The 19,362-nt window shown below is 34.8% G+C and overlaps 1 protein-coding gene across 1 annotated transcript in view; it reads right to left on the minus strand.

Annotated features, from left to right (window-relative positions):
• Positions 1-19,362, minus strand: part of LOC111044466 (transducin-like enhancer protein 4) — a 202,902-nt gene that overhangs the window by 43,653 nt on the left and 139,887 nt on the right. Inside the window, 2 exon segments of the mRNA XM_039435578.1 lie at positions 205-216; positions 218-304. Of these exon segments, the coding sequence (XP_039291512.1) occupies positions 205-216; positions 218-304 (99 nt within the window).

Below are 19,362 nucleotides of genomic sequence, written 5' to 3' on the forward strand. Positions count from 1 at the left end.
GAGCACGGGTTACCTACTAGTAGATAAACTGAAACAATTGATTTGAAATTTTATTTTTAATATTTTTATTTTTTCTTGTACTCTTACTATGTATAATGAACTATTGTAATATATTGTTATGAAAGCAATTTTTGGGAGAAATCCTGTATGCTTCCACGTTTTCATAAATAAATAAATGAATAAATAAATAAATTGATAACTCACATGGCAGTCTTTTTTCCTCTTTTTTCATTTTTTTGTGCTCAGGTTCGGGTGGACTCCTAGGTCTATACTTTTCTCTCTCAGCAGGCGATATCGAATTTCTCTGCGAACAAAAATAATCATTTATTTCAATTGTTGTCTCACATTGATCTATTCTTATAAAATGTATCAATCAAACGCGTAGAAACAAATGGATATAGATAAATATAGAAATACTGAGTGGCCAATAAGTCAGTTGACGCTTGCAATTTTTAAGGTCAGCTGTTGTTACAAACTAAACCACTTAGTTAACAACAATCTTATATCTTGAGGATTCAAAAATGAGAATATTCTCCACTTATTGGGTTGAATGATTCCAAATACTTCATACCAACTACAATTAATAATAGACAAGTATACCATTCTGTTATCTATTATTTCATTGAATACATATTTGTTGACAACTGACTTATCGGCCACCCTGTACATATAATATGAAGATTAATCGATTATTTCAGGAGAACGGCTATAAGTTTGCTATGGAGAAATTTACATTTTTCTAAAGATACAGTATTGGTAAATAATATATCATGTTTCAGCTAGTGGAATACCTGAACATAACATTGGTTGAACTATTAGAGTAATACGAGTGAACGGGGAATTCTGTCGAGGATATTTAGGGTTTTCTCTAGATATCAATATATGATATGCATAAGCTTGTTAAAAAACATAGCTGTGGTTGAACTATATCCTATTATATTAAGCGAGCAATTTCTGTATATCTGTTTATATTTTTATATCTGGTTATATGGTTATTTAAGTTCAACGGATCTCGAAAACGGCTCTAACGATTTTCACGAAATTTGGAACAAAGTAGGTTTATGATATGAAGATTCGATTGCACTAGGTCTCAACCCTCGGATAACTCGCTGAAGGACATTAGAAGGATAAATACGTCCTTGGAAAAACAGCTGGAAATTTTGTCGTCTGTCGATACCGTAATGGAAGAGAGTGAACGAGTGCATGTGTGTGGGATCATCCAGCTGATCTCACGAGAAGAAAAATTCAGCAAGAGAAACTTATTTTTGTTTATTTCTTTTTTTTTAGAAAACATGTTTACTTCAGAAAGTCCGAAATAGTAACTGGATACTGTTAGTGATACATAGTATATTAACAAATATTGTAGCAAACATAGTATATCATTCTAAATCGAATTCATAGTATATCTATTTGTAATTGATGATGTGTTTGAATTTTATTTTAATGAGTGATAGTAGCTTAACCTAGATTTTGATTTGGCTGTAGTATAAATTTGAAAAGGGACAGTTTTGGGCATAAGCCTGTTGTGCCTCCTCATATAACTGTAAAAATAATTGTACGACTGAGAAAATGAATAAATAAATATAAACTATAAATTCAATCTTTCGTTACAAATTAAATTTTCTATGCTTTTACACTCCCGAGCAAAGCTCGGTTCCCCGATATTTGGAGTAATACGAGTGAACGGGGAATTCTGTCGAGGATATTCAGGTTTTTCTCAAAATATTAATAAAAGATGTTTCAGTTTGTGAAATACCTAGAGGCTACTGTAGTTGCACTATATAGGAGTAATGTGAATTACCAATAAATTCTATCCATATCGAGGAATTTTAACAAGAAATCATTAAAATATTATATTATGTTTCAGTTTGTGAAATACCTGAAGGGTACTGTAGTTGGACTATATTGGATTTATGTGAATCACCAATAAATTCTATTAAAAGGAAATTCTGTATCGAGGAATTTTATCAAGAAATCACCTGGAAAACAGCGTTAAACTGTAAACCACGAAATTCCAATTTCATCGATAAAATACTGTCTTGAAAATAGCGTCAAATTCCAGTTCAGCCGTTCATTCATGGACATACACCGATTGCGCCCAGCGGTCGAATATAAGTGATACATGGCTACTATACACACGTACACTGTTTACCTCGTGACGTCATCACTGCCAGACAAATTACTTGTCTGTAGTAATAGAATCAAGTAATTGAATAGTTAGTTAAATAGACAATAATTTGAAATTATTGATAAAAAAAACTACTCGTTAAATAGACAATTATTTGTCCTGCTTCCTCTCCCTCCCTATCGAAGTGATAAAGGTATATATACTTTCCGATAACCATCTGCTTTATAACGACCATTCCTTCCTATTCTACTCTAAAAGTGTTCAATTGATTTATCTCGACCTGTGACGAATTTTGAAATCATGAATAATAAATGAATAAATAAAAAAAATGTTTACTTCCCAAAAAAACTAAACCTACTACATCAATTACAGATAATATTAGATAAATTACAATTACATACAATAGTAAGTTACAATACAAATTTCTTATAATGTATCCTCTACATGTTTACTTTTTTCTGTGTGGAAATTGACCTACCCCACTATGGCGTACCATGTTCTAGAGTAGGGTTTGTTTGTTTTTTTTGCGGATTATTAATTAGTTAGTGTTTAGTGAGTCATTAGGTGGTTAGTATATCTGACCTGACTTATATTGTAAATTATATACTGAGTGAAGGAGTTTTTCCTGATTTTCTAAAAGTTACCAAAGTTACACCTGTTTATGAAAGGGGGGATCCTAATGAACCCCAGAACTATAGACCAATTGCAATCGTACCTAGAGTGCGCCTCTAAAGGGCCAACTGAACATACCTACCAAATTTGAACGTTTTTGGTCCGGTAGATTTTTAGTTCTGCGAGTGAGTGAGTCAGTCAGTCAGTCAGTCAGTGAGTGAGTGAGTGCCATTTCGCTTTTATATAATATACTGTATAAATATATAGATGGAAGTCTGTATCTTATTAACAAGAGCGAAATGACGTCACGGACGTTCACTTTGTTACGTTCAATATGCGAGTGGCCAAACACATTCCGACCGCTGGGCGCAATCGGTAGATTCCCTTCATTCCAGAAGATTTTCGATTAGGTAGCTGAAACTCTCCAATAAATCAATCACCCTGTGCTAACCATCATTCCTCATCGCATCTTATGAATTTCAACCCCAATTTCTCACCCCACAAACCCACCGCGACCCCTGTTAAGGCCGCATGTTCGTCACCCCAGCTATTAGCTTCTGAAAGCAGAGTCAAGTAGAGTATTTGTGATCCCCGGAGTCCCTTCTTGATCCTGGGGCGCGAAAACCTCCAAGCATTGACACAACCCTAGCGAGGGTGCATCCCTCTTTTGTTACATGGATGTAGACACAGTTGTTGGGCTTGAACAGGGAAGGGGGTTAAATAGGAAGCTGAAATTCACCCCTTCTGTAATGACCTCGGATTTTCTACATAATTGTCTGTCAAGGGAGAGAGAACTCTATTTCTACATGCTTCTGTCGTACAAACCCTCTCACTCACTCACTCACTCTATCTGTCGTTATCTCCCTCTCACTCTCAACACCATGCTCAACGTAAGCCTCTTCAAGTATACATGATACCTCTCCATGGTACTCACTTCGTCTCGCTCACTCCCTCTCTCACAGCTCTAACTCTGTCACACCCACTCACTCACTCACTCTCTCCCTCTTCTCAGATCTTACTCTGTCACACACTCTTTCACTCACTCACTCCTTCTTCTCACTCTCTATCACACTCACTCTCTCTCACAACACAGCCCTCACTCTGTCACACTCATACACACAATCTTTTACTCACTCACAATCTCTTTCTCACAACTCTTACTCTGACACACACACACAATCTTTCAATCACTCCCTCTTTCTTCCTCATTCTCACAGCCCTTACTCTGACACACTCACAATCTTTATTCACTCTCTCACTTAGGGTTGTGTGGCAGAGAGGACCAGGAGTCCTAACTCCGTCCTAATAAAGGCATATAATCTATCAATCAATCAATCTCACTCTCTCTCACTCTCTCTTTCTCTTTCTCACAGCCCTTACTCTGACACACACACACAATCTTTTACTCACTCCCTCTCACACACTCTCACTCTCACTCTCTCTCTTCCGCTCTCTCTCTTTCTCTCTCTCTCTCTCTATCGCGCTCTCTCTCTCTCTCTCTCTCTCTCTCTCTCTCTCTCTCTCTCTCTCTCTCTCTCTCTCTGACACACTCTTTCTCTTTCTCACAGCCCTATTTCTAACACACTCACAATCTCTTACTCACTCCCTCTCTCTCACTGACTCTCTCTCTTTCTCTTTCTCACAGTACTTACTCTGACACACTCACAATCGTTTACTCACTCTCTCACTCTCTATCTCTACTCTCTCTTTCTTACAGTCCTTACTCTGACAAACTCACAATCTTTTACTCACACCCTTTCTCACTCACTTTCGCTTTCTCACACTCCCTCTCTCACATCCCTTACTTTGTCACACTCACACACACAATCACTCACTCACTCTCTCTCTTTCTTTCTCAATCTCTCTTCTTCTCTGTCTCGCCCACTAATACCGACCCCAACTCATTTCTCTCGAGTAAGTTTGGGGTGGATGAAAACCGAACCTCAAACCCAACCCTGTTTGATTTTCATCGTGTTTACATTGCTAAGGGTTGGTCTAACCGGAGATACACACACAGACTGACGCTGGTTAAATGTTGAGAGGATCGTAGTGTTGTAGAGATATATGTTGAGGCATGATTTCCGAATGGATTGTGACATACAATGTGCATTAAACGTTGTGTTACAGTAATTAGAGATATTGCAAGTTTGAAGAGGCATTGGTTCTTGTATAGTTTGATAGTGACATTGTTTAATATGACAAATGAGCTCGATATTGCATTACCAGAAACATGCCGTTGATTAGTGATACAATACTCTGACATACAATCGTTGACTGTTTGGTTATAGTTCAGTAGTATGCTCTGCTCTGTCTCCCCTGTCGAGTGTTCATGAAAAGAATACCATTTTATATTCTTTTCAGAGAATCGACAATTATTTTACCGCCGATTTTTGAAGTTACATCACAATATTATCGTTATTCTAATTGCTTTCAACCTTTATTCTCATTGATTAATTATTTATACTTTGTGATATTCGTTGAATAATTATCATTTAATGTAAATTAGTGTATAAACCCGTAAATATTGTAAAATACATAAATCTATGAAACATAATATAAAAATGTTAAATGAATGAAGAAATCTAATCCATCACTCTCACACACTCTTAATCTCTCTCTCTCACATTGTCTTTTAAACACTATCATTCTCTCTCTCTCTCTCTCTCTCTAGAAAGAATATTCTTTCTGAAGAATGGACATTGATATGTCCAAAGCTCCGCCAATTTATGTAGATGCATAACAATATTATCTATTTTATCTATAGTTATTACAAATTGCTTTTTTTCATATGATATACAGCTCAATAATTATTTTATTAGTTTATATTTTGTAAATTCATCTATAATTTTGCTGTATTGTGAGCTATTGTATGTATATAAGTGTATAAGCCAGTATATATTGTAATCAACATAAATACTTAATCAATCAATCAAATCAATCTCTCTCTCTCTCTCTCTCTCTCTCTCTCTCTCTCTCTCTCTCTCTCTCTCTCTCTCTCTCTCTCTCTCTCTCTCTCTCTCTCTCTCCGGTCATGTGTTAATGGGAAGGATATTTTATATCCTTCTAAAAGAATCAACAATTATTTGTTGAAACAGCCGATTTATGAAGTTACATCACATTATTATAATTATCGTTATACTAATTACATTCTATATTAATTTATTCTCATTAATTATTTATTTATATTTTGTGAAATTCGTTGAATAACTAGCATTATCGTCATTTAATTGACCGAGCGAAGTGAGGTCTAAGATTCAAGTCGACGGTTTGGCATTTCTCTTAATGTTTAAATGTTTAAATATTTGAATGTTTAAATGTTTATATGTTTTTATGTTGCGCATTTACGGCGAAACGCGGTAATAGATTTTCATGAAATTTAACAGGTATGTTCCTTTTTTAATTGCGCGTCGTCGTATATACAAGGTTTTTGGAAATTTTGCATTTCAAGGATAATATATAAGAAAAAGGGGCCTCCTTCATACGCTAATATTGGAGTAAAAATCAGACTATAGAATTATTCATCATAAATCAGCTGACAAGTGATTACACATATGTGTGGAGAAGCCAGTCTATTGCTGTATTTCCATAAGGTCTATAGTTTCAATCAGGTACTTGTGGATGAGAATACTGCGTGAGGTCTACTGTTCACAGAACTACTAGTGTAAATAAGAATTTAAGCCAGTAAATATTGTAACAAACATGAAAAAAGAAATCTAATCTAAAATCTAATCTAATGTCTCTATCTCTCACTCTCTCTCATATTGTCTTTTACACACTAACTCTTCCTCACTGTCTCTCTCTCCCACACACAATCTCTCTCCTCTCTCTCTCCTCTCTCTCTCTCTCTCTCTCTCTCTCTCTCTCTCTTCTCTCTCTCTCTCTCTCTCTCTCTCTCTTCTCTCTCTCTCTCTCTCTCTCTCTCCTCTCTCTCTCTCTCTCTTAAGGCCTTAATTTCATATGATATACAGTTCAATAGTTATTTTCTTAGTCTATATTATGTAAATTCATCTATAACTTTGCTGTATTGTAAGCTATTGTATATAAGTGTATAAGCCAGTATATATTGTAATCTACATAAATAAAGTACTCAATCAATCAATCTCTCTCTCTCTCTCACACACACACACACTATCTATATTTCGCTCACTCTCTCACACGCACACACTCATTCACTCTCTCACAAACTTTGTCAGAGAAGCCTTAAGCCTTCCCGCGGTTAGGGCCAAGTAGGTAGGTGGTTTCCTACCCCCGCCCGCAAACTTTCACAATAGGGTTTCAAGATTTTGCACTAGGGCAGTCCGCTGAGAGGATGAGTGGTTGTAGAAGGGCGGCGAGATGATTACTGTAATTAACCAGCTGCCCTTTAGTGGCCTACTGCAAAGTCTGGTTGAGAGTTCTCACCTACTAATTCTTCATTACTGGAGCAAAGTACCACCTCAAGCCTAATGAAATTTGAACTGGAGTGAAGTCCACGTTATGATAACAGTGTTTGATTAGCAATGGTATTGCTATCCTTGTCTATCATTCAACAAAGCGAATAGCGCTATCTCTTTCTCAATGTTGAATTAATAAGTAGTTTGGAAAAAATTCATCATGAAATTATTGAAAAAATATTATTTCTTGCTTGATAAAATATAATTGATTATTTAAAAATCTGGTGTGGCGCACTCACACAACTTTCCTTGCCGTTATGAAAATTGATCACCTGACGCTAGTGTTCACGCGCATCTCAAGTTTACTATTAAATTTTAAATTTTAGATTTTAGGTGAATATGTTACTGAACATTAATTGTAGAGATTTTCATGCTCAATCTTTTCCACTTGAATTGTTTTGTTTAAATTGTATCTGAAGCCTGATAATTGGGAATCTGAAATTGAACTTTGAATAGATGGGGCGAAGCTCCTGGAATTTTTACAGATATGAGACTTGTGGCAGTTAATAGAGCTCATCATTGGCTATTTTAAGTATAAATTTGATCAAAATCGTTGGAGCCGTTTTTGAGAAAATCGCAAAAACCCTGTTTTTGACAACATTTTCGCCATTTTAGCCGCCATTTTGAATTGCATCAGATCGAAATTGTTCGTGTCGGATACTTATCGTAAGAACCTTAAGTTCCAAATTTCAAGTCATTCCGTTGATTGAGAGATGAGATATCGTGTACACAGCCGCACATACACACACACACACACACACACACACACACACACACACACACACACCCCACAAATTAAAAATGAAATTAATACAATTAAATTGAAAATTTGAATAATTTTGAGAAATTCTTAATTTATAAATAATTTTTCAACCAATCAATTTATGAATGAAAAATATATTATTTGAAATAAGGAATAATTAATAATATTCAAAATGTATAATTTAATGAGTTCTCATTTTTATCTCTTTGAAAATCAGAAAAAAATATAGATAGAACACATTCGCATTCAAAATACAGCCAACAATGTCAACAGCTGATTGGGATGGTTGCAAGATAATACGCAAAGTATTAAGAGTACGCAAAATAATACTTTGCGCACTAGAGCGGGAAACTGATTCTTTGCGTTCTGTAACCATTGCAGGAATGGTCAATTGTAACAGTAGGAAAACTATATTATAAGTAGGTTCCCGAGCTCGGGATTTAGCTAGGTTCTAGAATTTTAACAACTTGAGTCAGAAAACTGACTTTCCGAAACGGGGCATAGTGGCAGTTTTTTACAATAATTTTTATTTCCTCATCTCTATAATACAGTGATTGGAAACTTTTTTTCTTGACGAAATGAAATATAACTAAATAATTCTAAATAGTTGAAACTTTACACTATTTACTTTTTATTCTAATCTGTGTTCAATTTTCTGTTTTTTCGAAATTAAATTTAAACGTGGACTGTGACCACGCCCCGTTTCGGAAGCCAATTTTCTGACTCCAGCTGTTTAAAGTCTAGAACTGAGCTAAATCCCAAGCTCGGAAAACGGCCCTTAAAGTGCCTAGATATACGCGCCGCGAACATGAGCAATTCAATTTTAATCAGCTGACTATATCTGTATTTTTACAGAAACGGTAAGATACAGATATGAAGAGCTTGGCATCAGCTGATTAAAAGTGAATTGCTCATGTTAGCGGCGCGTATATCTGTACGCACCTTTAGATTCTCTTTTCGTTAATCTCTGCTTCTAGTCACTCGTTCGGAAGAGAGAAAAAAATCAAGTGAGAGAGAAAAACATGTGATAGAGTGGAAGTTCTGAATTGGATCGATGAAGGGTGGATTGAATCAAAAAAGGCGCGTGTTTTGGTTGAATTTAGGAACGGTGCAAACTCGTTTTGGGGTATTTGCAAGAAAAAATACCCAATTGAACGAGGAGTGAAAAAGTACAAACAGCTTTTGATGGGGGTGTGTGAGCGATGGTTGTTTTATTTTCAATTTGAGCCTCGCATGAATATTTTTCATCCCTCCATCATTGCGAAACTGGCTCCCCTCACTCACTTTCACAAAAACAAAACCGAATTCATCCACTCAGGCATCGCAGATTTCATAAACTCAATAATTTCTCTCGTTCTCTCTCTCTCTCTCTTCTCTAACTCTCTCTTTCTCTCGTTTTCCCTATCTTTTTCTCTCTTTCGTTGAAACTTCTACTCACTCTCTTTCACTATCTCATTCTCTCTCTCTCTCTCACTCTCTCTCTCTCTCTCTCTCTCTCTCTCTAAATATTGTTACACACATCAAAAAGAACTCTAATCTAATCTAATCACTCTCTCTAACTCCCGGTCGTGTATAAAAGCTCTACATCGCTATTTTTGTTTACAACAACAACATTGAACTATAGAATTATTTCATATCCTTCTTAGAGAATCGACAATTATTTGTTGAAACACCGCCGATTTATGAAGTTACATCACATCATTATATTATCGTTATTCTTATTGAATTCTATATTTATTCTCATTGATTAATTATTTATACTTTGTGAAATTTGTTGAATAACTAGCATTATCGTCATTTAATGTAAATTGGTGTATAAGCCAGTAAATATTGTAACATACATAAATAAAGAAATCTATTCTAATCTGATCCTACACTCTTCTTCACACTCATTCTCTCTCACTCTTTTTTTCTCTCTCTCTCATTCTCTATCTCTATCTATCTTTCACACCGGTTGTGTGTTGATAAGAAGGATATCATGCTATATTCTTTCCAAGAATCGAAAATTATTTATTAAAAATTCCCCCATTAATGTAATTACTGACAATATTACTTTATTGTAATTAAAATTGCAGACAATTTCCATTCCGGAAACTCTTCATACTTCAACTCATAACTAACTAGCAATATATTGTCATTTATTGTCAATAATTCATGCATAATGTAGCATTTATCGTCATTAAATTAATAAATAAATCTAATCTAATATCTATCTCTCTTTCTCGTTTTTCTTTTTCTCTCGCTCTCACTCTCTCTTTCTCGACAGAGTCAAGTGTAAAAGAGGGCCGGCTGAACCCTAAATTCGCCTTTCTCTGAACAGAATGGAGGCTTCAATTCAATACGATAAACAGATACAACATGACATAATTTTTTTTAAATGTCATGAAAAATAGAAGTTTCTCATTGCAATTCATCATTATTCATTGTTTAATATGCTTCAATCAAAATTTACCTTCTCAATCAGAAGAACTAGATATATCAGAACAGAAATAGTTATTTGTGCAACTAGTGCGCAAAGTGACAGTTTGCTGCACCAAAAGAAACGTTTAAGGCGAGGGCGGAATGGCTTCTTGAGTGCAGCAGAGGAACTTTGCACACGTATTTCACATTAAATTTTTTGTACAGTTACCATTGAATATGAAAAGTGGGTAATTATTAGTAAAATGATGGCTGAAATCCATCAAATGTTGTGTGTGTGTGTGTGATGCTGTTATTAATAACAACCTTATTTCATTTAAAAATTAACACCTTGACTGCCGCGTGAGTCCACCTTGGACTCAACAGTATCTGTCCACTCCAGCCGCGTGAATCCACTGTGGACTCACACGTAATTCTCTCAGATACAGCCGTATGGTGCCACAGTGGCTTCACATTTTGTATTTGTTTGTGTGCTATTACAAAGTGCATGGCCAGTAGGTCCTGAACCCGCCGTGGCCTGGGCAAATTTGAGTTTGTTACATTTTTATCATGCCATTGAAAAAAAACATATTGAAATTAAACTTAGCCTCAATAACATTATTCTATCACAATATTATTTTGTTTTATAATTCAGATTTTTAGCATTAGGCTATAATGAGATCAGCTGCTTGCTTTGTTTTTTGACACATGTTATTCACTATACTATCATTTTGTGCAGTTGGTACCATGACAAAGCAGTCTGTTTATCACAAGTCTGTGTTTCCAATGTTGACTACGTAAATATGCTTGCAGTGTGTTTCTGACTTTTTTTCAAATTAGATACCTAAATCAATTTTATAATATTGACATGGATATTTGCCTTGAGTGTTTTTTGATGCCCATTCATGTAATATTAAGTAGTCTAAGTTTGATTTTTTTCCATATTTTATTTTGACTAAATAAAAATGTAACTTATCATATAATTTATCATTTTTTCAAATTAGATACCTAAATCAATTTCATAATATTGACATGTATATTTGCCTTATGATTACATATTAAATTTACATATTTTTACAATTTACAATTTTACAAATTTACAATTTTTTGTTATTGATTACATATAAAATTGCATAGGTATAATGTTTAAAAATGGAGGTTGGCCAGAATAGACATTTTTTCTCAGGTATAGGTGGCAGTCAAAGTGTTAATAATCCAATTGAAGTTGAAAATTCTCAGCCAAAGTTCTCATTTTTATTCATTCAAGAATCAGAAAAAATACAGATAGAACAAGAAATTCGCATTAAAAGTACACGCCAACAGCTGATTGGGATGGCTGCAACATGGCTGAACTGACAAGCGCGCGACCTAGCGGGAAGAATCGTACCTAAGTATGTTTCATCCAGCTAAAAAGTACTGAAACAGGATTCAGAAATTTAGACTTTTGATCAAATTACCGAGAAAAATTCTCAAAGTAAACTGAAAAATATTTATAAAAATAACATAGACAACAGAGAATATTTATTGTAGTATTCTTATGTTGTTTTTTTTTTGTTTTTTTTTATTTATATGGATATCGAACGGTAATCATTTAACCTCAAAATTCGAATTTTATAATGTATATTTGCTACTTTTCTTATTGCTTGCAGTTGAAATAATAATTATCAATAGAAAAGAACTATTATTTATTATTAAATGATGAGAATGATTTAGATGAACATTATTCTTGTTTTGGATTTCTAGATTGGGATTTTATCATAAATGTAGGGTAGCCATTGAAATGATTCTTATCTAAATCCAACTACAGTCATTGTTACCAACTTAATTTTTTGTTTTCGTGCACTAATCCTCCATATAACCCACCTACTATTTTGTGTTGCCATGTTGCAAATCTGGAGTACGCAAAGTAATACTTTGCGCACTAGAGCGGAAAAGTGATTCTTTGCGTTCTGTAATCAGTGCAGGAATCTGCAGGAATCAGTGCAGGCCACTTTTCAAAGTAACTGTAGGAAAAAAATTATATATTCCTCCCATCAATACATACTTTTACCACTTCTCTGTAAATCAATCTACTGGAATAGAGAAATGTAATCTTATCATCGTACCCCCTCCCCCGCAACCACAGGCACAAGGCTAGGCCCCTCGAGAGCATCATCTCAAGACAAAACAAAATGTTGTCTGTTTTTTATAAGGTCAGGCTTCCAAATTGACAGATGGTATTAAGCCCTGATGGTTCTGAACACTCACGGGTGTAGATGACAATAAATAATAAATTCAACACCAACTACAATGAATATTGAAGGGTCACGGGAACCCCACAAAATGACACGGGTCACGAGAACCCCACGCGAGGCCCTCAATGAAAAGGAATCTTACAAAACGAACGAATTAATGACCCTGGCAGCTGCCGTGCTCATAAGAGGATAATAGAAAGGGGTGCCATCAAGTAGTTAAAGTTTAGGAATCTACTACTTTCCAAAAATTAGCTGGTTGATAATAAGGGTGCCATCAACTAGTTAACGTTTAGGCATCAACTGCTTTCCATAAATAAGCTGGTTGATATTAAGGGTGCCATCAACTAGTTAACGTTTCACTTTTCCCTAACACATTCTCACAATTTCTTATATCTCAGTAAAATCTATATATTTGACTTCAGATACTGTTGATAGTGATATCTATTTATGATGAAAACACTAGGATATTATCATAAATATAAATAATTCAAATACCACTAATTGACCGAGCGAAGTGAGGTCTAAGATTCAAGTCGACGGTTTGGCATTTCTCTTAATGTTTAAATGTTTATATGTTGCGCATTTACGGCGAAACGCGGTAATAGATTTTCATGAAATTTGACAGGTATGTTCCTTTTTTAATTGTGCGTCGACGTATATACAAGGTTTTTGAAAATTTTGCATTTCAAGGATAATATAAAAGGAAAAAGGAGCCTCCTTCATACGCCAATATTAGAGTAAAAATCAGACTATAGAATTATCATCATAAATCAGCTGACAAGTGATTACACAGATGTGTGGTGAAGCCAGTCTATTACTGTATTTCCGTAAGGTCTATAGTTTCAATCAGGCACAAAGTAGGAGAACATCCTCTTCTCTGTGAATCAGGTACTTGTGGATGAGAATACTGCGTGAGGTCTACTGTTCACAGAACTACTAGTCTAAATAAGTGATACATCTGACAACATCTGACAAGTGTTTTCATCATATATATATTATTATGATTTTGGATATTGTATCAACTACTAGCAGGTAACCCGTGCTCCGCAAGGGTCTATATTAAAACTTGATAAACTGAAAACTTAACGTAATGAAATATTGAAGAATTGAAATAGGACTATAACCATCCATGGTTAATCAAGAATCTATATGAAAAATTCCAAGTTAATCAGTCCAGTATTTCAGACGTGATGATGCGTCAAACATAATAAATTTTCCTATCCCGTAGGAAAGCCAGCTCTTTCCTTTATTACAGTATAAAGGACTACACATTTAGTTATCAGCATGTAACAACTATCCATGTTTTTAAACATTGAAATCTACTCATCCTACAGTATTTTATAATCATCTATTATAAATCAATATAGTCCTTTAAGTCATCTATACTTATCCATGTTTTTAAACATTGAAATCTACTCATCCTACAGTATTTTATAATCATCTATTATAAATCAATATAGTCCTTTAAGTCATCTATACTTATCCTATAGTCATCTATTTGGGCTGGTTGATAATAACAATTTCCGGCACAGACCATTGCGGGGCACGGGTTACACACGCTGTGAAGATTTCACAATAAAACTGTGAAAAATTGTCTCGTTGAAAAACCGTTGTGTACTGTGATCTCGTTATTTCAACTGGTCGGTTGAATCAACGCTTCATTGTTGATTCAATTTGAATTCAAGATTCAAAAACAAGATTATAAAACATGTTGTGGATGAAATTTCAATTTTAAATTTAAATTTCAATTTCAATTTCAAATTTCAATTTCAAATTTCAATTTCATTTCAATTTCAAATTCAATTTCAAATTTCAATTTCAAATTCAATTTCAATTTCAAATTTCAATTCAATTTCAATTTCAAATTTCAATTCAAATTTCAATTTCAAATTTCAATTTCAATTTCAATTTCAAATTCATTTCAAATTTCAATTTCAAATTTCAATTTCAAATTTCAATTTCAAATTTCAATTTCAAATTTCAATTTCAAATTTCAATTTCAAATTTCAATTTCAAATTTCAATTTCAAATTTCAATTTCAAATTTCAATTTCAAATTTCAATTTCAAATTTCAAATTTCAATTTCAAATTTCAATTCAAATTTCAATTTCAAATTTCAATTCAAATTTCAATTTCAAATTTCAATTTCAAAAACGTTATTTCAACTAGTCGGTTGAATCAACGTAATTGTCTCGTTGAATAACTGTTGTATCACTGTGTCTGTGAACACGCTATTTCAACTGGTCGATTGAATCAACGTTATTGTCTGGTTGAATAACCGTTGAATCACTGTGTACTGTGAACACGTTATTTCAACTGGTCGCTTGAATCAACGCCACTACTCGTTGTAGATGATGTGGGTACAGATCTGAAGGCTAATTCCCTCATTGAGGGATGTAAAGGGTGGGGGTTTGTTAAGTGGCAACCCCCTCCCTTCCGACGGCACAAATGTTATTGATATTGAGGGGTAACTAATGAGGGGTTGAAGTACCCAAGCCTCCCCAGATTTACAGACTAAAATCATTTTCAGACTTTCCCTTGCAGCAGAGTACAATGGACCGGTGTAAGCTGGCTGTACGAAATCAAAAGCAATTATTATTGAAGGAAGATGTATAAGTAGCCTGGAGATATAAGCATGATAAGTAGATATCTATATAATAAGAGAGAGTAGGGTTGTGTTTGTTCGTGTGTTCGTTTGTTCGCATCAAAACATGTCAACTTGTGGATTCCGGAAAAACGGGAATGATTTAGATCTCCAAATTTTGCACATACATTCTAAAAATATCAATCTCGTTTACCTCTAAGCCCAAAATTAAATTTTCTTTCTATATTTCTCAAAATTAATGTTCAAATTTCATTCATGGGACATGAATTTGATAAAGAACTATAATCTAGAGAGACTACCTCTTCAAAACAGGTGGTTGAAATTGGCAACTAAATTAATAACAAGTCTAATTTTGACGGATTGGCATTAAGTTGAGGAAGGGTTTCTAAACAAGATTTGGGTTCTGTCACTTTATTAGGTTAGCACCAAGTTGATGAAGGACTTATCTATACTATAATAAAAGAAAGAACTGGATCATACGGGATAGGAAAAATTATCTTTGACGCATCTAAACGTCTAAACTACTGGACTGATTGAATAGAAATGTTGCATATAGATTCTTAATCCGAGGATGGTTCTAGGCCTACTTCAAACTCTTCAAGATTCCACTCAGTCAAGTCTACCATTCAACACAGCTGATAGCACTATCTATTTCTCGCTTTGCTCTATTCCCAGATAGTATGTTAACAATGTAGAATTAATAATTAATTAACAAAATATTTCATCTTAACTTTGAAAATTCGTTATTGAAAAAATAATTTCTTGCTTAATGAAATATAATTGATTATTTTAAACAGTATTAATATTGTATCAATAAACCCGTATCAGCTACCATCTATGTAAGGCATTGACAAGACAGAGGATCGGCAACGTTGTTCTCCTTTCTTCCTCCACTGCCATTATAACGTGGATCTAATTATATATTACTAAGGATATTTCTTTGCCAATGCTGTCTGATATACGAGTTTTACAAGGGATCGTACAATTTTTATTATCAGAGTTCTCAATCAAATGAGAATGTTTTTGAGATATAGGATGAGAGAGGAGAGATTATATTCAAGAGAAAATTGAAGGGAAAAACAGGCGAAAGAGGATGAAACGCGGGGAAAATACAGAGTAAATACTGTACATCGAAAGTTAGCTACAAAGTATATAGGTGCCCGTCAGGACTTCAATCTTAGAAATTTATTGTACTATAATCTACTTCGGTCGCATTCGCTCTCTCACACACTTTCTCTCTCACACTAGCACACTCTCTCACTCCCTCCCTATCACTCTCTCACACACTCTCGCTCGCTCTCCCCCACCCTCTTTCACACACACACACACACACACACACACACACTCTCTCTCTCTTTGTTAAATTGTAAAATAAAATCTATCCATCTCTATCCCTCAAACTCTCTCTCTCCCTCTCTCTCTCTCTCTCTCTCTCTCTCTCTCTCTCTCTCTCTCTCTCTCTCTCTCTCTCTCTCTCTCTCTCTCTCTCTCTCTCTCTCTCTCTATATATATATATATATATTATATATATCACTCACTCACTCACCCTATCTCTCTCTCTTTACGGTTAAGTGCTGAAGAATGGACTTCTTAAGGACCAAACTTCACCGTTTCATGTGAAAACATTACAGTAGTACCTCAACTTTAGCATATTTCATCATTTTCTTGCTCAATATTATTGTAGAACTCATTAGTTTAATATGATTCACCATGTTACTTTACAGCTACTGGTATTTATTTTTAACGCTAGATCGTAAGTTGAATTATGTTTTGATAAACACATGAATAAAGGAATATGAATCTGAATCTCTCTCTGCCTCTCCAACGTACTCAATAACGTCACTCACCCTCTCAATCTCTCTCTCTCTCTCTCTCTCTCTCTCTCTCTCTCTCTGCCTCTTCACTGTACTCAATAACGTAGTCTCCCACTCCAGTCTCACTTGAAGACAACTCAGCAAAGACATCTTCTGCAAGTACACTCATCCCAACTGAAGTATAAAAGAACTGTTCCACTATCTGCCCCACTTGAAACCCCTTAGCTCAGTTCGTTCATGTCGCTTCCTCCTCCTTCTCCTCCTCCTCTTTCTATCGCTATTCCCATTCCTCCTCTCACTCCTCATCCTCTTCATCATCATCCTCCTCTTTCCCCAACAGTTACCGTTTTCCATTTTTCATTTTCTGCAACTGAGTTTCCAGTTAACTGCATACTCCACTGATACTTTTCAGTCACCCTTCCACTCAAAACCCACTTTTCTATACACTAGCTTCTTTCACCTTTACTTCTATTCAACTTCTTCCTCAGTCTCACTTCTTCTTCTTCTGATTCTCCTTATTTTTTCTTCTTCTTTTTTGTCTTCTTCAATGATAATCCTTCAGGAAAATGTCATATCTGATTTTCTGTTCCGTTACACTAGCTTCTTTCCCCCAACTCCTCCTCTCCTCCTATTGATCAAATACTCCACCTTTTGACGTACAACTGCATTTCCACCCCTCATAAGGGGGTGACTTAGGGGTTGTTACTCTAATATTTTGAATGTAAACACCCATTGTGTGGTAAGTCATTTTAAAGGCCTTTTTAAAACTAGAAATATGACAACGATACATATGATATATGATACTTGTATCCAACATGGCGACTGATTAAAGTTTTAGGGCCGGTTTCCGAGCTCAGGATTTAGCTAAGTTCTTGACTTTAACTTGCTTTAAACTCTGGAGTCAGAAAATTGGCTTTCCGAGTCAGAGCGTTAACGTAGTTAAGGACTCAGGAGTTTAGAGATCACGTTAGACCCTGCAGTTCATAATTTCGCTTTCTGAGTGAAGGGCTTATAAGTCTAGGACTTGAATTAGATTCTTGCCTCTTTCCGAGTCAAGGATTTATCAAAAATCGTCAAATCAAGGACTTAAAACAGTGTGATTTTAAACCCTCGACTGGGGTACGGTTTTAATTCAAGTTCTAGACTCAACTGAGCAAATACAATCCAGTTATTGTTTTGGAGTAGATAGAAAGCCAAATAGACGTCATGGAATACCTAAATTATTTGGATTAGTCCATCTAAGTTCATAATTTACAGTTTGTAAGTTCATTTTGGAATAAAATTGTATCAGAATTATGCATAAAAAACTAACCCTCATTTTACGACTGTGACATAACCTAGAAATGTTCAAGCGAAATAATACAAGGATTGCCTTGGAATTTATATTCCAATATGAATGTTATTAATCAATGTCATATTCAACATATAATTAATTATAATTATTTTTCCATTTTTTTCAAAACAAATACGTTTTCAAACTCAATAACCTGATGATATTTTTATTCCAAAATTAATGGTTAGGATCAATTATCAATAATAGCATAACGTAAAATGAAATGTCTATTCATTCACCCTTCAAAGATTTTGCTTTGAATGGGCCTACAAAGAAATCGAAACAAAATAGTTTTGAGAGGATGCTTATTTGAATTGTCCCGCTGCAAACAGCTGTTTTCGTTTTGCTATAATGCCAACAATACAACAGCAAAATATTGTGAATTTCCCTCATGTTTACTGCGTTAAAGTCCTGGACTCAAATGAGTCGAGAACTTGATAGACTCCGGAGTTTAGAAGACAAAATCGTGACTCAGAAAGTCAATTTAGACCCGAGCGCTTATTTTAGTCCTGGACTCTGTAAGTCCAGAACTTATAGATCCCGAGCTCGGAAACCGGCCTTTTTTTTTTGAAGAAATGAGGTTGTAGGTGTATCAAATATTATGAATGTGAACACCCATTGTGTGATACATCATTTCAAAGGCCTTTTCAGAACGAAAAAATGACATCAATAGTTTTACTTTCCTTGCCCTATTACCATAGGTAAGGAAAGTATTGCTTCCCGAAAAAAATTAAGGTACCCCAATTTCTAAATTTCTATACGTTTCAAGGTCCCCTGAGTCCAAAAAAGTGGTTTTTAGGTATTGGTCTGTATGTGTGTATGTGTGTGTGTGTGTGTGTATGAGTGTATGTGCGCCTGTGTACACGATATTTCATCTACCAATTAACGGAATGTCTTGAAATTTGGAACTTGAGGTCCTTACAATATAAGGATCCGACACGAACAATTTCAATCAAATGCGATTCAAGATGGAAGCTAAAATGGCGAAAATGTTGTCAAAAACAGGGTTATCGCAATTTTCTCGAAAACGGCTCCAACGATTT

This window comes from Nilaparvata lugens, chromosome 9, assembly GCF_014356525.2.
Source record: "Nilaparvata lugens isolate BPH chromosome 9, ASM1435652v1, whole genome shotgun sequence".
Taxonomy (NCBI): Eukaryota; Metazoa; Arthropoda; class Insecta; order Hemiptera; family Delphacidae; genus Nilaparvata; species Nilaparvata lugens.